This window comes from Mauremys mutica, chromosome 9 (genome assembly GCF_020497125.1).
Source record: "Mauremys mutica isolate MM-2020 ecotype Southern chromosome 9, ASM2049712v1, whole genome shotgun sequence".
NCBI lineage: Eukaryota > Metazoa > Chordata > Testudines > Geoemydidae > Mauremys > Mauremys mutica.
In genome coordinates, this window is record NC_059080.1 from 96,467,875 (window position 1) to 96,485,234 (window position 17,360).

At 44.9% G+C, this 17,360-nt stretch overlaps 1 protein-coding gene across 1 annotated transcript in view; it reads right to left on the reverse strand.

The window, feature by feature from the left end:
- MCF2L2 (MCF.2 cell line derived transforming sequence-like 2) overlaps positions 1-10,509 on the reverse strand; it is a 296,032-nt gene extending 285,523 nt beyond the window's left edge. Inside the window, exons 1-2 of the mRNA XM_045031256.1 lie at positions 10,346-10,509; positions 9,803-9,893 (exon numbers count right to left, since the gene is read on the reverse strand). Coding sequence (XP_044887191.1) covers positions 9,803-9,893; positions 10,346-10,384 — 130 coding nt within the window. The 5' untranslated portion in view covers positions 10,385-10,509. The remainder of the gene's footprint in view (positions 1-9,802; positions 9,894-10,345) is intronic.
- Positions 10,510-17,360: the final 6,851 nt, after the last annotated feature.

Consider the following 17,360-nt stretch of genomic DNA (forward strand, 5'->3'; position numbering starts at 1 on the left):
CTCTAACCAATTTATTCAGTGCTTAACTATATACAGTCAAATTATTCTAGGTTACTGTATAATCTATACATCACTCGTTCCTACAAAGCTGTTTCAATTAGTGATGTGTCCCATTGGTTTATGCGAGGCTGTAAATCTGATTCCCAGACTCCAGTTCCGCTCCTCTGTTGCTTTATAAAGAGTTAGTACCTTTTAAAATAGCTCTAGTTATTGGGCTGAAATATGCCTATTAAGATGACCAGGTTACATGGCTGTAAAGAAATCCCAGTGGGAGATCTGGGAAGAGTGCTTGTTTATACCCGTCTCCTTGTGTTTTGAGTCAAGCCCCCTCCTTGTGTTTTGAGAGGGGCCCCAAAGCCTAGCAGAAAGGAAGTCAGTTCTGTCAGTGATAAACAGCATGTGTTTGTGGTGCATCCAGTTCCCTGTGCCTGCACCCCAGGCACACTAGTTCCGGCTCCGAGGGGTTCAGAAGGCATGGAGAAGCGAAGGCTGCTAGGAAAGGCTGTCACTGCCAGAGACTTCTCTAATGGTATATCTGCTGCATTGCCAGAGATCCATGCCACCTTCCAGCTCCATACCCTCACCCCCTCCCCTACCCCAGGCCCTGTAGGGCGCCCCAACTGCATGGAGTTCATACCAGTGGGCTACCAGGGAGGAGGGAAGTCGGTCCTCCCACTTGGACTGAATTCAGAGGGCCATATGGGGTACTGCCCCTACACCCCTCACCTGCATGTGCCACTCCCCAGTGGGTGTGTCTACACTGGAGCTAGAGGTGTAAATTTCAGCTGGAGGAGACACCTGCACTAGCTCTGATCAAGCTAGCATGCTGGAAACAGAATTGTAGCTGCAGCAAGAGAGGCTCATAGCCTCAAGTACATCGTAGGGTCTCAGACAGGATCATACTCAGTACTTATCATAGAATATCAGGATTGGAAGGGACCACAGGAGGATCAAGCAGCACCAATCCTCAGACAGATTTTTGCCCCAGATCCCTAAATGGCCCCCTCAAGGATTGAGCTCATAACCCTGGGTTTAGCAGGCCAAGGCAGGCAGGCAGGCAGCCCCTCCTGCTGCTTGCACCACCATGGCTTGATCAGAGATAGAGTCATAGTATAGCTAGCTAACCATTTATGGTAATTATAGCAAATTTTGGCCAATCATAAAGCGACAGGTTGTCATAGTAAACTACATATAATACTTTGGTGTAAGTTTTTCCTTTGTTCTTGCTGACTTGTGAGCTTGAACCCAACTGCAGTTGTAATAAACAGGTCGCCCCTCCCGGGGCTCCTTGCTTGACTAGCTGCGTCCGTCTCTCCTTATTCCTCAGCTGGAACGGACGGGAATTTCCACCACAATTCCAAGATCAAGAGAGACCTCTGTGATCACCTAGTCTGACCTCCTGTATAACACAGGCCATAGAACTCCTGCAAAATAATTCCTAGAGCAGATCCTTTAGAAAAACATCCAATTTTCATTTTAAAAATGGTCAGTTAGAGAGAACCCACCACGGCCCTTGGTAAATTGTTCCAGTGGTTAATTACTCTGTTAAAAATGTTATCTTACTTCCAGTCTGAATTTATCTAGCTTCAATTTCCAGCCATTGGATTGTGTAATACCTCTCTCTACTGAAGAGCCATTAAATATTTATGCCCCCTGTAGATACTTACAGACTGTAATCAAGTCACGCCTTCTCTTTGTTAAGCTAAATAGACTCAAGGAGCTCTATCACTCTAAGGCCAGTTTTCTAATCCTTTAACCATTCCTGTGGTTCTTCTCTAAACTCTCTCTACTTTAGCAACATCCTTGAATTGTGGACACAGTATGCCAACAGCAGTCACACTAGTGCCAAATACAGAGGTAAAATAACCTTTTTACTCCTGCTCAAGATTCCCCTGTTCACGCATCCCAGGATTGCATGAGCTCTTTTGGCCACAGCATTACACTGGGAGCTCATGTTCGGCAAATTATCCACCATGAGCCCCAAATCTTTTTCAGAGTCACTGCTTCCCTTCCCAGGATAGAGTCCCCATCCTCTAACTATGGCCTACATTCTTTGTTCCTAGGGTGTATACATGTACATGTAACCATATTAAAATGCAACTCTCTAGTGCGGGTATGTGTCCTTGTGCTGCGATTTACACCTTCCAGCTCTAGTGTAGACATACCCTGTATTATTCACCACCTATGAGAAGCCACAGGGAGAGCGGTTGAGACTCCCTAGGCTGCAGCATCAGCAGTATCCAGAAAGCATCTCACTCTGGGTCTTCTTTACATCAAATGCCCACAACTCCACCTCCATGCTCTCCTGCCACCTGGCCCAAATCAGCACCTGGGGAGACTGAGACCAGGCTATTGGGGTCACGAGGGCAGGAAAGGGGAAGGGATTTGAAGAATTTATCTCCCACTGTCTGTTGTCAGACTGTTAAGTCAATCACAGGCCTGAGATCCATTTGGACTCTTCAGTGCGATTGGTGCCCAAATAACCAGGCAACAAAAAACATCCCCTTCCACCTATGACTGGCCAGAAGACTGTGCCCCATCCTACCGGACACAGACCTGGCCACAGCCATTTACACATTTGTGACCTCCGGGCTCAAGTACTGCAACTTCTTATACCAGGGAATGAAGCCACGTGCCCTGGAAAAGCTTCAACTGGCTGCAAAATACAGGCCAGTGAGAGCACAGGGCCCTAGTGCTCTGGTGCCAGCTCAGAATGTAATTCGTGATTCTTCCTTTCATTCATTCAGATATTTCTATTGGATTGGCCCTGACTACCTGAGTGATCCCCTCTCCTAATGCACCCACAACCTCTCTGACAGCCTACATGCTGCTGGGAAAATGAAACCATGATCAACTAGAGGAAGGTGTCCAAGTATGGGAGGCAGAACTTACACAGGAGCTGGGACCAGCGTACTCAGCTCATTGACACAGGGGAGAAGAGACTATGAGCATCACCAGGACTAATTGCAAGACTCAGCTCTGCCATTTAGCTTTCCCTCAGTAATTGCTTCACACACCAACAAAAACACCCACTCAGCCACAGAAACGGAAACAAAAACACCCAGAAACTAATCAACTATTTCTCCTATTGGCCGGAAAAGGAGGGAGAGACAGAGTGTGTGCTATTGCTAACACAATGTGAAGCCTGTAGAAACAGGAAGATGGGTCTTGCCAGACGGGATCAGACCCAAGGTCCATCCAGTTCAGTATCCAGTCTCTGCCAGGGGCCACGCCAGATGCTTTATAGCAAAGTAGAGTATAATCTGCCCCCATCTGTCCTGTGTTTGTACAGCCCCTAGCACAATGCGGTTCTGGTCCATTGTCACCTTTGCTGTATGTGGCCCAATTAGATGGTTAAAATAAGGAACGAGGCATTTAGGGATGATCAGTCCCTATCTGAGGGGAGTGGGTAAAACCCTCTCTAATGGTTCCTTGATGGCAGATACGCTGATTTTTAGATTAGACGTGCCTGCTACCCTTTTTACAACCAATTATAATAAACGCCCCATGTTTTACCATGCCTTGCTTGACTATTGTCAAGCCTATTTTTAGCCAATACATTTTTGGGGCTACTTATAGTTCAACACATTTCCATAGAACATGAACAAGCAGCCTCTTTATAGGCTACACCATGTTTGGGGTTCCTAAGAGTTACAGTAACACAATTCACAGCAAGACTATCCAGAGGGGTGGTTGTGAAGTTCTTGGCCTCAGCGGCTTCCCATGGCCGTGAGTTCTGCCGTCTCTCGCACACTGCATGAAAAAGCGTTTACTTTTGTCGGGTTTGAATCTGCCACCTTGCAATGCCATTGAACGTCTCCTTGTTCTGGTGGTAGGAGATGGAGACAACACGCTGCGGTGTTACCACGGCCACTGGTTCTGGAAGCCGGTCAGCCTCTTTATCCCCCCTCTACATTCCGGGTCAAAATGACCATATAACTAGGGCCCTACCAAATTCACGGTCCATTGTGGTCAATGTCACGGCCGTAGGATTTTTAAAATCATAAAATTTCATGATTTCGGATATTGAAACCTGAAATGTCACGGTGTTGTAATTGTAGGGGTCCTGACCCAAAAAGAAGTTGTGTGTGTGGGTGGTGGTGGTGGTGGGGGGGGAAATCGCAAGGTTATTTTAGGGGTGAGGGGGTTTGCGGTACTGCTACCCTTAGTTTGGTGCTGCTGCCTGCAGAGCTGGGCCCTCAGTCAGCAGCCACCACTCTCCGGCCACCCAGCTCTGCAGGCAGCAGCGCAGGAGTAGGGGTAGCATGGTGTGGTATTGCCACCCTTACTTCTGCACTGCTGCTGGCGGGGTGCTGCCTTCAGAGCGGGGCACCTGGCCAACGGCCGCTGCTCTCTGGCCTCCCAGCTCTGAAGGCAGCACAGAAGTAAGGGAGACCAGGGCCGGCTCCAGACCCCAGTGTGCCAAGCGCGGGCTTGGGGCGGCGTGCCGTGGGAGGGCGGCAGGCGGCTCCGGTGGACCTCCCGCAGGCATGCCTGCGGGAGGTCCACCGGAGCCGCGGGACCAGCAGACCCTCCGCAGGCACATCTGCGGGAGGTCCTCCAGAGCCGCGGGACCGGCGACCACCAGAGCGCTCCCCGCGGCGCGCCGCCCTGCTTGGGGCGGTGCAATTCCTAGAGCCGCCCCTGAGGGAGACAATACCATGACTCGCCTAAAATAACTTTGTGACCCCCTTGCAACTCCCTTTTGGGTCAAGACCCCCAGTTTGCAAAACACTGGTCTCCCCCATGAAATCTGTATAGTATAGGGTAAAAGCACACACACGAAAATCAAATTTCACAGGAGGAGACAAGATTTCACAGTTTAGGACACATTTTTCATGGCCATGAATTTGGTAGGGCCCTACATACAAGTATCTTGGGTAGGTATAGGGAAGAATCCAGAACACTATTCCAGATCCATAGTTTGACAGTTTCACATGTTCTTTATTTCCAAGAGCAACTCAACAAAAATGTATAAAGTGCATTTGTTTGTTTGAAGTACAAGGTGTTACTTAAAGTCCCATGAATTTGCACATTTTGGGAAATACAAAACAAGCATCTGCAGATTTTATTAGCTACACTGGTTATGTTTACAAGCTTTGCTTGCTGTTCGGTTCTTAAAAAGCCAGTGAATATCTTTTTAATAGCTCCCCTTCTGTCTTGTAATGAGTTCATCTGATTTTGCAATTAAACAGGCCAACGAAGCACAATAGGAGAAAACAAAAAGAGTGACTGATCTGGAAATAAAACACCCCACCACATTTTTGCAGATTTTGCAGGGAAACCCCTGCAGATTTAGCAAACATTTCTTTGCAGATTTCTATTGTCCCTCTTCATGGGCAATGGAACAAAGGACACACCCTCTGTCTGCATCAGAGAGCAAGGTGAGGAAAACCGATGCTTTCTGGCTGATGCAAAAAGATCAGTCATCACTAGTTGCTCACCGGGTCTAGAACAGATCCAAATAAACGTTCTTGAAATGAGATCCTGAATTGCGTGACTGCTCGGAGGTACTCTGAGACCAAGGGGAGAATGATCCATGGACAGTGTGGTTTTCTTTGACTTGACTTCAGTGGGGTTGCATTTGCACAGGAGTAACAAAGGGCTAATCTGATACAGTACTTTTAAGGAAAGATTGCTTAAGAAGTTAGCATTAAGAGTGCTGTACACTGGACACAGATTAGCAATGTTACTATGCTCTACACATAGCTGTGATATATATTAAGATAACTGGTAGTTTCGCAGCACAAGACAGATATTGTGACACTAGTATGTGCAAAATTAAAATTATCAATCTCGGCCAATTCCATCTTGGATTATTACATTCCGCTGACCTAATTTCCTCCTGCACATTCAAATGGATGCAGTATCCTCCTTCACTTCCTGTCCTACCCTGTAGCATGGCCTTGTGCTACAGCCAAATTTCACCCAACTGCCCTCTGGCAGGGATGGAACCCAGGTGACAGGAATTGACATCCTGTGGTGAATTCATAGGCTTGGGAGTCAGGGGATCTCAGTTCTGTTCCTGGCTCTGCCACTGACTCTCAGGATAACCTCGGATAAGTCACGTCACCACTCTAAGCCTCAGTTTCCCCATCTGTAAAATGGATAGTATTTACTTCACTGAGCCATGAGAGGGTACAATTAATATTTGTAAAGCACCCCGAGACTGCAGATGAAAATTGTGATACAAGTGCAGGTCCTTTTTTTAAAATTTCATGTATAGTTTACGTAGCGGGTTGCACACATGTTAAGGTTTTAGATCAGTGCTTCCGCTACATGAGAAGCTAACAAACCAGCTCATTTGGACCTGGTCCTCATTTTCAGAGGTGATGAGCACCCACAACCTCACCTGAAGGCAAAGGGTGCTGTGGATGCTCAGCATCTCTGTAAACCAAGCCTCTATGGTATAGAGGGGTTTAATGGAAACAGAGTACAAGTTCAGTTGCTTCCTAGTTAAGCTGCTGACATCTGTCCTGGTGGCCTTGCCTCATTACATAAAAGTCATTTTAAAGAATAAAATCTTGTCGCCAAAGTGGGACACTTGGTGGGTGCGCCCATCTGCACACCAACGCCCAGGGAGCTTTTTCCATTCACAGCAGAGCTGGGAACAAGCTGCCAGGCGTGGGTGGGACTGTGGGGGCATGGAGGTTTATTCCTGTGGGTTTGGCAAGCCGGAAAAGTGAAAGAATTCCCACACAAAGACACAGCCGCTGTCAGCCCCAGACTCCAAGCGTGGGTTCTTCTCTCCATCATAAGGAACAGCTTCTCACCCATCTACCCAAGGAACGCAATCTTGCAAGGTCACAAGTGTCGCTCAAGGAAAGTGTGTACAATTTTTTTTTTAAATCTATATCTGTTCTTGAAACAATTTCTGCAGCGAACTCTAGTGACATTTCCAGTGCTCTCTGGACCCTAAGGAGAAATGCTAGAAGAAAATATACAAAGTGCACCAGTTCTAGTAACCTTAGGCCCCTTTTTGTTCTCATCAACACCAGTGTAAAGCAAGACTAACTCCACTGAAATCAGAGAAAGCACACCGGTGCTAAGCAAAAAACACACCGAACCAGGCATCTGTTGTTCAGCACTGAGAAAAAGATACTTTACAAGGTGCAGGCCTCCAAAAGGGTATGTGCAGAGGTAAACTAGTCACTGTGCCCTACATATTTGGACACTGATCCTGCAATGGGCTTTAACGTATTGACTCCGTGCAGGTACAGGGGCCAACTGCATGGAGCTCACGGAAGAATCAGGGCTTGTGTTTGGAAACACAGAGTCCCTGGAACCAACACTTAGATCCTATGAGACTTAAATCATCCTTTCAAAGCAGATAAACTGATTTCCACGTAGGAGGTGGCTTCTAACCATCAGAGAGGAGTATGGTTCTGAAACAGCCTTCTAATATGAGTTATGGGGGCAAAAAACCTAACTAGTTTTAAGATGGAGCTTAATAAATTCATGAATGGGATTACAGGATGGGATTTCCTGTGATAGCAGGGACAGGGCTCAATGACATAGGAAATCCCTTCCAGTCCGTTCTCTATGTTCCTAGTTTCATATGCATGTGACACTCCCATATGAGACATTTAAAAACTAGCTCATATTCAAGTTTCCTCTTCCGCCACTTCTCGCTATTGTACTGTATTTCCACCCCAGAAGTAGCTGCATCGTACTGGGGTTGAGTGTCGACAAGTGTGAATAGTGCTTTGGGTCTCCTCAGAACTTTGAGAGGTTCCCAGTGCACTGAGCTTGCCCACAACCACTGCCATATAGAAGGACTTTTTGATTTAATAAGCGGCTGCTGATTCAGCTAACATGACTCACATTAGAATATGTGATTCAGAAAAAACAGTGCATCAGCAGAGGGTTATGAAAAATGTTTTTTAAAAAAAAGATGGATTTTGTTTTTTAATCACTTCCATTTTTGTACAAATATATTTTGGTTACATTATTTTATATAAATTTGCACTCTCTGTGGAAACATTCAGATCAGATTTCCAGGCCCTGAACTATTCAGCAGCAGAGAATTTAGCTCTAGTACTCAGAGCAAGGTTTAGAAATCTGAGTTTTATTCTCCTACTAGCACTGAGTTGCTGTAGGATCTTGGGAAAACCACTGAATTTCCCTGCACCTGGGTAATATAGATGTAATACATCCTCAGCTGCCAGGAGACATGTGAAGATTAATTAACATTTGAGAAGGGCTTTGGATGAAGAGTGCAAAGCAATAGTCTTACCATTAATGGTCAAAGCAGGTTCCTACATTTCTGAAGTCCCCAAATTGAGGCTGAGATACCTCTAAATTTATATATTAGCAAATCTTGGCATTCATCTTCAAATGTATCAAAAGGTTCTACTTTTCTGAGGGGGGGGAAGAATTAAGTGATAATATAGCAGATGAGGGGCTTCAAGTGAGCCTAAGGAGACAGGGGGAGGGGAGGAAATTGATGAGTGCTTAAATCCCACCTTTGAAATCCCAGCCTTACAAAATAATATTTGCCTCAAAATTAATGCCAGAGTCTTTAATTGTATTTTTCTGATTGACACAAATTCAGACAATGCATAATTAATCTTACAGTTACATAGTAGCTTTCACATACATCTCTCTGTCTTCTTGGTCTAATTCCTGATCCTGCAAACTCTTCTGCAAGGCCAAACCCTAGCACCCCCATCAATCAAGCCAGGCACAGAGGCCCATCCATGTGGAACACGTTACAGGACTGGGGCTTAAATTTAAATTCTATACATTTAGAAATACAAATTCTATATGTAAACTTGCCCAATGCAATAATCAGCACAAGTCCACCACCAACCCTTTAGCTTCTACAAGTAGGGTCAACAAGCACACAGAAACATCTGAATCTAAAGTATTATTGTATATTACTTGAAAGCCACGCTTTGAACCCACTCTATTTTAGTGCAGATATCATACAAATTCAATGTGCTTTCAGAGTCCTTAGCATTCATAATACACTACAGAAATTGACAGCTATAAAAATATGCCTCCATGCCTAGTCAATTAAAACAAATGTTCTCTTCCCCTAGCTTAACAGTCACAATCAGTTTTTACTCAATTGTATGCCTCAAGATAAGGGTACAAAAGGCACACTCCACTGTCTTATTAACTTGATTATTTTCATCTGGTCAAATTCATGCTTTGAGACATTGCAGATGAAGTAATTAATGGGCAGTTTCTTGCAGTTGTTTGCTCGTCGGTGTCAACACCTGGATAGCAGGTTAAACCACCACCTCCTCCTCCTCACACAGAGTGCCCAAGGTTCAGTGCACCACAGGATTATTAATCCTTCAGAGATTAACAAAAGAAAAAGCTACCAGGCGCCTGGGATTGAAAACAGCTCTCACTCAACTGCCCTACGGTCTTCCAGAGCCCTTCAAACAGCACTGACAGTAAATATACAGAAATACATTTTAACTGGCTGCAATTTTAGTTTCACAAAATAGCACTGTGAAGACTAGCACGATACATTTTATAGAGAGCCCCTAACCCAGCCCTATAGCATTTCATCTGCAGACATTACTACCCGTGGAGATTTAATGCAATTCAATTCACAATAGGCACATATGCAATTTTTTTAAAGGCCAAATAATTGCACACTGGACAAATGCATTAACCAAAAGATTTTTTGAGGGCAGGATTTTTGCAATTCACTGATGGCTCCGAAATCCCCCGCAAGGTGTGTGTCACAGAAAGCTGCAGCCTCGCCTCCCAGCCTGTGGAGGAGGTGAAGAGAAGTGAGCCCAAAATCTACGCAAAAAGGCAGGGGGAAGAAAAGATACCTTACCCACATGAGTGATGACTGTAGCCAGTCGCTGGGTTAGCTCCTGATGTGACATCTCTTCTTCTTTTAACCAAAAAAGCATTTCACAGAAGCGCCGCACAGCATTAAAAAAAAAAAAAAGGCAACTGGAGTGGGAGGCTACACACACAAAGCACGTACCACTCCCAGGGTGGGATTCTTCCAGGCTCCTTACATCTCCTGGGCACTGGCCATCTCCTGCAGTTTGCATGCGTGGGAATAACCGCCTAACAAAAGTTCTTTGACATGAAAGGTAATAAAATAAAATAAAAGCGGAGTTAATTGCTTCTGGCTTCCCCCCTCTTAAGAATGAGGCAAGGAATAAAGAGACAAATCAGCAGCGAGATACCTGCCTCCAGGGAGGTTTGGGGATGCTAATGCTTTGAGTCAGGAAAAAATCCTGGAGCTCTGGAATATTGTAAAGAGGAGTGGTGCTTGCAAAGGGAAATCACACCATCTCTCCTTTCTCAGGCGTGGCTGGGAGGAGACTAAGAGCCACTGGTGCTTCTCTGCCCCCACCCTCTCTACCTTTGGCAGTGAGAGATGTATGTCCATTTTAAGCCTCATGCTTGGTTGACCTTCAAGGATAAAGCGCACACACACACGCTGAGCCTAGGGAGTATGTTAAAATCCTCATCACGTCTCTTCAGGAAACACTGGACAAAGAGAGAGGTGCGGTGGGCTGTTTAAAACGTGAGCTCATGCTATGGATCTGACTATTACTCAGCCCCTGGGTTTGGCAGGGTTTTTAAAGGCACCTTCCCCACTGCAGAGAGTGAACAAAGCACCAGGTGAGGACAGGGGGCAGAAAGTCAGCCCCTACCCCCACTCTCCTGCGAGGTGATATTGACAAGCCCTGTGCCTTGGCTTTTCCTACCAAAATCCTCCACTGATCCAAACCAGCCCAATGTTATTCTCTGCTCAGGGAATTTTCCCTGGGGAGTGGGAGGTTAATCTCAAAAGGCCCTGGTTTTAATAAGAAAGAAAGAAAGATGTGAAATACCAGTTTACAATGGAGAAGCCACTTCACATGCGAAATAAATATCAAACAGGGAGGGAGCATTTACATTTGCCCTTCTGATGGCAGTGTAATGTTATCGCCCATCCTGGGACTTGCCTGCTGGTTTTGCCAGCATCTACTGTTCCACATGTAGATAGATCCTGGCACAGATACAGAATGTGTATCCACATCTGATCTGCCGATATCCGCATCCGTAGATATAAAGCGGATAGCCGCAGATTTGCAGGGCTCTACCTATAGGCATTGGCTGGTATAAATAAACCAAACTGGTGCCTACAGGGGGCCAGCATCTTAGGTCCAGAAGCAGAGCTGAGCCCTCTAGATGGTGCAAGGGCAAAGAAGCTGTCTAGTGGTGGACGATAATGAGCCCCCTGAGTGTCTAGCTGCCCTTTAGAGCTGTAGTAATGGATAGAGAAGCCCTCAGCAGTTTCTGGTTATGGATCCCAGCTGCTAACTGAGAGGAGTAAAAAGGGGAAGCAATGGCCCCAAAGCCACAAAACATGATCCCCCTGCTGCAGGCAACACAAAGTCTGTGCAGGGAAGTTAGAACTCCCCCCTTCCAACTCCCTTCCAATCAGTACATTTTCTTCCTTCAAAGCCTGCCCAGAGATCAATGTAAATTGAATTTTACTGGGAAAATGGGACAGCTGAGTGCAAATTTATTAGCTATTTAAAGATGGAAAAAATGGTGTGTTTCCTAGAGATGGGTCCCACCCACAAGGTGTGGCTGCAGATCACATTCCAGATTTTTCCAAAACTCAGGGTTATTTGGATCCAGGGTTTTTGTTTGGACCCACCTCTTTGCAAACTGCTAGAGCATGTAGGTAAAATGTGCCAATATCAGCTGCCACCTACCAGATCTCCCAACAGTCTTGGGTTTTGCAGGAGTGTCCTGATTTGATCCCCAAATGCCCCCGGTCCTGTCGAAGTAGCTCCTGTCCCCCAGGGCTGGCTGGGCTCGGCTCCCTGCTGTGGGCATTGCAACCGTTACCTGGCCCCTGCTGGTGCACAGGGTTGCATTGCCGCTCAGCTTTGGCCTGGCCGCCTGGATGGGGAGGCAGCCAGGCCACATCTGATTAAGTGGTGTCACAACCTGGTGGGACAGGAACTGCAGGAGTTCCTGATATGGGGTGAGCATGGGGTGGGCTCGCTCATGCTTCAACTCCCTCTCTTTGGACCTTCCAACCCCCAGGCATCCCACCCACACCAGGAACAGGGCCTGCTTTAGCCACTTGAAACATTGGGAACAATTAAATACATCTACCTGAGCATACATGTTAGATTACAAAACCGTTCATGATTAATGTTTATTTGATGTTCGTTTGCACAGCAGCTACAGTGTTGCTAGGGGTTTTGCATACAGGTAAGAAGGCCCTGTCTCTGCTAATGGAATTTCTGTAACTGTGGCAGAAGTGGGGTGCTCTGTAATAATCTATGAATAGTGTCTTGTTGACATGGTTATTGGGATATTTGCTCTATGAATATGTTGGGTTATTTTAATAGCAAGGTGTTGGAGAAACAAGCAGGGACCCAGACAGTGGCTCAAGATAGCTACCCATTTGCCAACACTTAATGCAGGAGCCATTTGCCTTCATGTCCTATTTCCAACCCCCTATGGAGCTCACCAAACTGGTTTTGGGCAGAACGGTCCAAGCCCAGGAAACTGAGGAGAACAAAGATCCTGATTCCTGACTAGTTTTAAAAGGACTCCATCAAGCAGGGAGGAGACACAGTTGTCAAGGACCTGTTTGGAAGAACAGACTGACAGCCAAAGGCACCCACCAGAGTGTCTGAAGAAACCAGGCCTTCCTAGGCTCCCTTCACAATGTAGAAGCACTTAGATAAGACAGACTTGTGTGTAGACCTTTCATTGGTTTAAAATCCTTTTACTCTTATGTTCTGCTTTGTTCCCACTGTTAAGATTAAACAATACTTGGGTTTGAGAGGGCTGTCTGGGCACTGTATTGTTCACTGGTCACAGCTCAAAGGGAAGAATAGCAATAACATACCCAGTCAGGCCTGATAGATAAACATGGGTGGTCCACAAGGTACTGTACATCAGGGCCTGGTCTAAGAGTGGCAGCATCATAGGACTCCATGCCAGGAGGGGTAAAGGGACGGGGCCTGAAACCTGAGGGGCTGCATTGAGAGAGACCAGAGAGGAGTCAGAAGTGCAGCTAGCCCGGTATCGTGACAGTAACTTTCTCCATCCTTGGGTTGGTCAGGGGGATTGAACCCTTCCGCACCAAAAAACACAGACTCCCCCTCTATGGGATGAAAATCTTCTCTGGAAAGGATGGTTTAGCAGTGTCCATTATGATGATTTGTATGATAGTTGTGAGTAGGTGCCTGACTGAGACTGGGTCACTCTTGTGCTAGATGCTGTACAAACACACAGAGACAATCCCTGTACTGGCTAGTAATCCACAGGGGTAGGGTTTTTCCACCCCCATGATACCTTTAATGGAAACACTATATACTAATGTAAATATCCTAGAATTCAGAAAAACAGACTGAAGAGTGTAGGAAGAGAAAGATTAATATAGATTTTGCTCTTAGGTTATCGGTCAATGGGCCAGATTCTTGATTTTGGATACACCTGTGCAAATCTGGAGTAATTCCTTTGAAGTGGATACTCTAGATTTATACCTGTGGAAATGAGTCAGAACCTGGCCTGTTTTGTTTATATAGTGGAACAGAATTTTATAATCTGGACAACTCAGCTGATAAAATGATGTCCAAGAGGCAAAAGAATTTGATTTCTCCATCCAATGATAGCCTGATCCTGAAGGGCCAGGTTGAGTCCTAAAGGCACAGCCATTCTACTGTTTATCTTAGGTACTCATATAGCCCCCATAACCTGGGCACCTCAATATCTTGAATGTGGTTATCCTCACAATGGCCTTGTGAGATAGGGATTTGTAATGGAGGCACAGAGAGGCTGTGTGTCTTGCCCAAAGTCACCCAGGAAGTCTGTGGCAGAGCAGGGGATTTAACACTGGTCTCCCAAATGTCAGCACCCTAACCGCTGGACCATCCCTCCTCTCAGATGTAACAGGCGATTGCCCAGAAGATGGTACCTATATGTCGTGACCTAGCGTCTCCTTTGTGCTGATTGGAGAAGTGCTGCATCCACCCCGAAGGGAAATATGACTGAGACTCAGGAGGGAGACCAGACTTCCTGGCTTGGCCTCTCTTTGTAGAGATAAGGGTTAAAAGACAAAGGTCTGAGACAGCTACAGCTTATGAGCCCCTCAGGAGACCAACCCAGGTGGTGTAAAAAGAGAAAGAGGCAGGGAGGACAGCTGGGGCTATCAGGAATGGTTGGGTAAATACAAGTGTTTGGAAGTTACTCGGTATCAGAAATGGCTGGAGAGCCAGAGTGGTGTGAAGGTTGCCTTCAGCTGTGTTTGGCTGTCTATTCAGGCACACAATCAACATCAATTCCTTGGTGTTCACTATCTCATTGTTTTACATGTCTTTATAAATATGTATATGTGGTGTGAGAACGGTTTGATGGGAATGAGTTTGGAATGGCTGCAATCTCAAGGGTTAAGGCCATACGTGACTGATTGATCATCCCTACTGAATACCAATGAAACTTTTATGCCACATCACACCATAATGTATTCTGTTTATGACACATCTTAGAGAATTGAACACACGTGTATAGTGCCTTAGTGAACAAGTCCAGCACATGCTGGAGCTTGACCAAATGATTAGAATTTAAAATTCATCTAACCTAGCTTTTCTACGCATCTGGGTGTTACAGTTGTATGGAAGTCCTACCCTCTTTTCTGTGCTGATAGGACTAGATAAAAATGTTGTCTCTATCACTGGAAATCCTAGGCATCAGCTCTCTGTTCTTTAAGCTGTGGGGGAGGGATAGCTCAGTGGTTTGAGCATTGGCCTGTTAAACCTAAGGTTGTAAGCTCAATCCTTGAGGGGGGGCCATTTAGGGATCTGGGACAAAAATCTAGTTTAGGGATTGGTTCTGCTTTGAGTAGGGAGTTAAACTAGATGACCTCCTGAGGTCCCTTCCAACTCTGATATTCTATGATTCTAAGTCTGGACCTTAAGATGGTCATAGGTCCAAGACAGAATATAGCAGAAGTTATTTTCAATTCCTGCTTTTACCTGATCCATAGCAAAGGGGGAAAGGGAACAGTTTGGAGTCAGGGTTGTGGTTATTTTTGTTATATAGGAATTGCCATATTGCATCAAACCTGAGGTTCATCTAGTCCATAAACTGGAATCTGTGAAGTAGCCCCATTGAGTAGAGTGGATAGTGTACAGCCAAAGAGATCATGCAGGTAGGTGAAAAATAAATGCAGTTTCATATAGTTACAGAAATAAAGAATTTACTACATTCAGATAGTTTATGTATCTTGGGCATTTTTAAGGTGCTTTTACCATAGTGTCAATGTACCAAATATAATCACCATATAGAGGGTATAAACAACACTATACTTACTATCAGAAAGAAAAAAGAGAATAATGTTAACCAGCTCAATAGCACCAAGCAACTTAAATTGTTACAAATATGGATATCTGTTGTTAGCAAGGCTGTGGTCTGGATTTCAACTGATTTAGTAGTGGATATAGCTACTGTGCCAGATAACAGGAAACAATTTATTTCAAATTGCCCAAACAAAATTATAGCCTTCTTTTCTCAGTAGAATAATGCACTTTCAGTTTAATGTCTTTCCTGCAGTGTCCTTTCTAATAACTGTTTTTTAGTTGCCATAGAGACTGTTTCCAGGTCTACTTTCCTCCTTTGTACAGTTCCAATTCTGAATGATTACTTTTGTTGCCATCCAGGCCACTTGCTGTCTTGTGCCTTGTTTTCAGCAATATCTTGGTGTGAGTAGTAAAACAATACATCTGCAATCAACCTTAAAGCCACCCATTCGATCACAACAGCAACTGACTCTAGGTATAATATATCACAGCCTGTGAGCTAATCAATATGTAACAGCTGCATTGTTTGATCAATATATCCACAGCTCAGATACGTGGAAGCATAAAATGAAGCCATCAATAGCACCAAAACGTGAATATATGTAATGACTAACAAGAATGCTGAGATGCATTTTTGTCCTTAAAGGGGCACTGTCACATCAATTTACAAATTATTTGACTGATAAATTTTCCTCCTAATTTTGTTGTACTTTCAGATTACTAGAACAGATTTATTTATTTTTTTAAATTGTCAGTTTGTTTTGTGCATTTGGTAGCATGTTGTGTATAATCTGTCCATGAGTTTTCACTGTTATCTGTGTGGGTCTTTCACAGAGCAGCAGTATAGAAGAAATGTTTTAAAATAAATAAATGATTGTAAAATCACACATAATCAGAGGCACATAGGGCATAAGACCTAATATACATTTTAACTCACTTTCTTTAAATGGACAGTATTTCAAGTTGATAGCATTCCCTTGTAAGAAACAGCATTTCATCCCCATTGTAGTTGCAGTCTTTGTTTACATTTTTTATTTTATATTTTCAACTAAGATCATCCTTCTTAATCAAAATTAGAGTTGTTTTTTTCATAGGAAACTGTGCAAAAAGTGATATTCCACTCATGGTAAAATTTGATCATATGTTTATTATGAATGCTTGTATAGTGCCCATCAAAACAGGATCCATGGTACAGGATGCAATGCACAATACAACTTTCTCCATAGCAGGCCCCCACTTTTGAAATGTGCTCCCAATGGAAAAACGATTAATCACAAGCCTGGCCTTGCCCATACATTACGAGAGGATGCACCACCGTTCTGTGGCAACATCCTAGTATCATGCAGAAGTGTTCCTTTCTGCCAAGGAGGCCTGGGTGGCAATGTCATAGCACAATGCGGGTGTGAGCCTGTGTCATGCTGCTGACCCGCTGAGGCATGGCCCCATCACGGCATGTGGAGAGAAAATGCCCTTCTAGGGGAAGCTGGGCCCACTGCAGCCCCACGTAGGAACATGCCCTTTCAGCAGGATGGTGTGTGGCACTGCACAGGAGCATGCCTTTGCTGTAACAAGATGGCATTGCTCAAACACTGCTCATGTAATAATAATACCTATTTCTTATATTAGAGAAACAAGGTGGGTGAGGTAATATCTTTTATTGGATCAACATCTGTTGGTGAGAAAGACGAACTTTTGAGCCACACTGAGCTCTTCAAGTCTGGGGAAGGTACTCCCAGTGTCACAGCTAACTGCATGGTGCAGCAGAATTTTTAGCATAAGTAGTTAGCATGTATTCAAAGGGCTCATGCAAGGCAGACTTGTCCATGAACACCCCTGCAGTCATCATGCAAAAAAAAAAAAGGGGGGGGGGTAAGTAGGTTACAGATTGTTGTGATATGCCACAAATCCAGAGTCTCTGCTCAGGCCATGATTTTTAGCATCTAGCAGGCACTAATGCTTGTCTCTCTCGCTAACAGAAGTTGGTCCAATGAAAGAAAATGATGTCAATCCCCGAGTCTAATCACACTGCATATTTCTAATCTAGCACTTTTCATCAGTGGC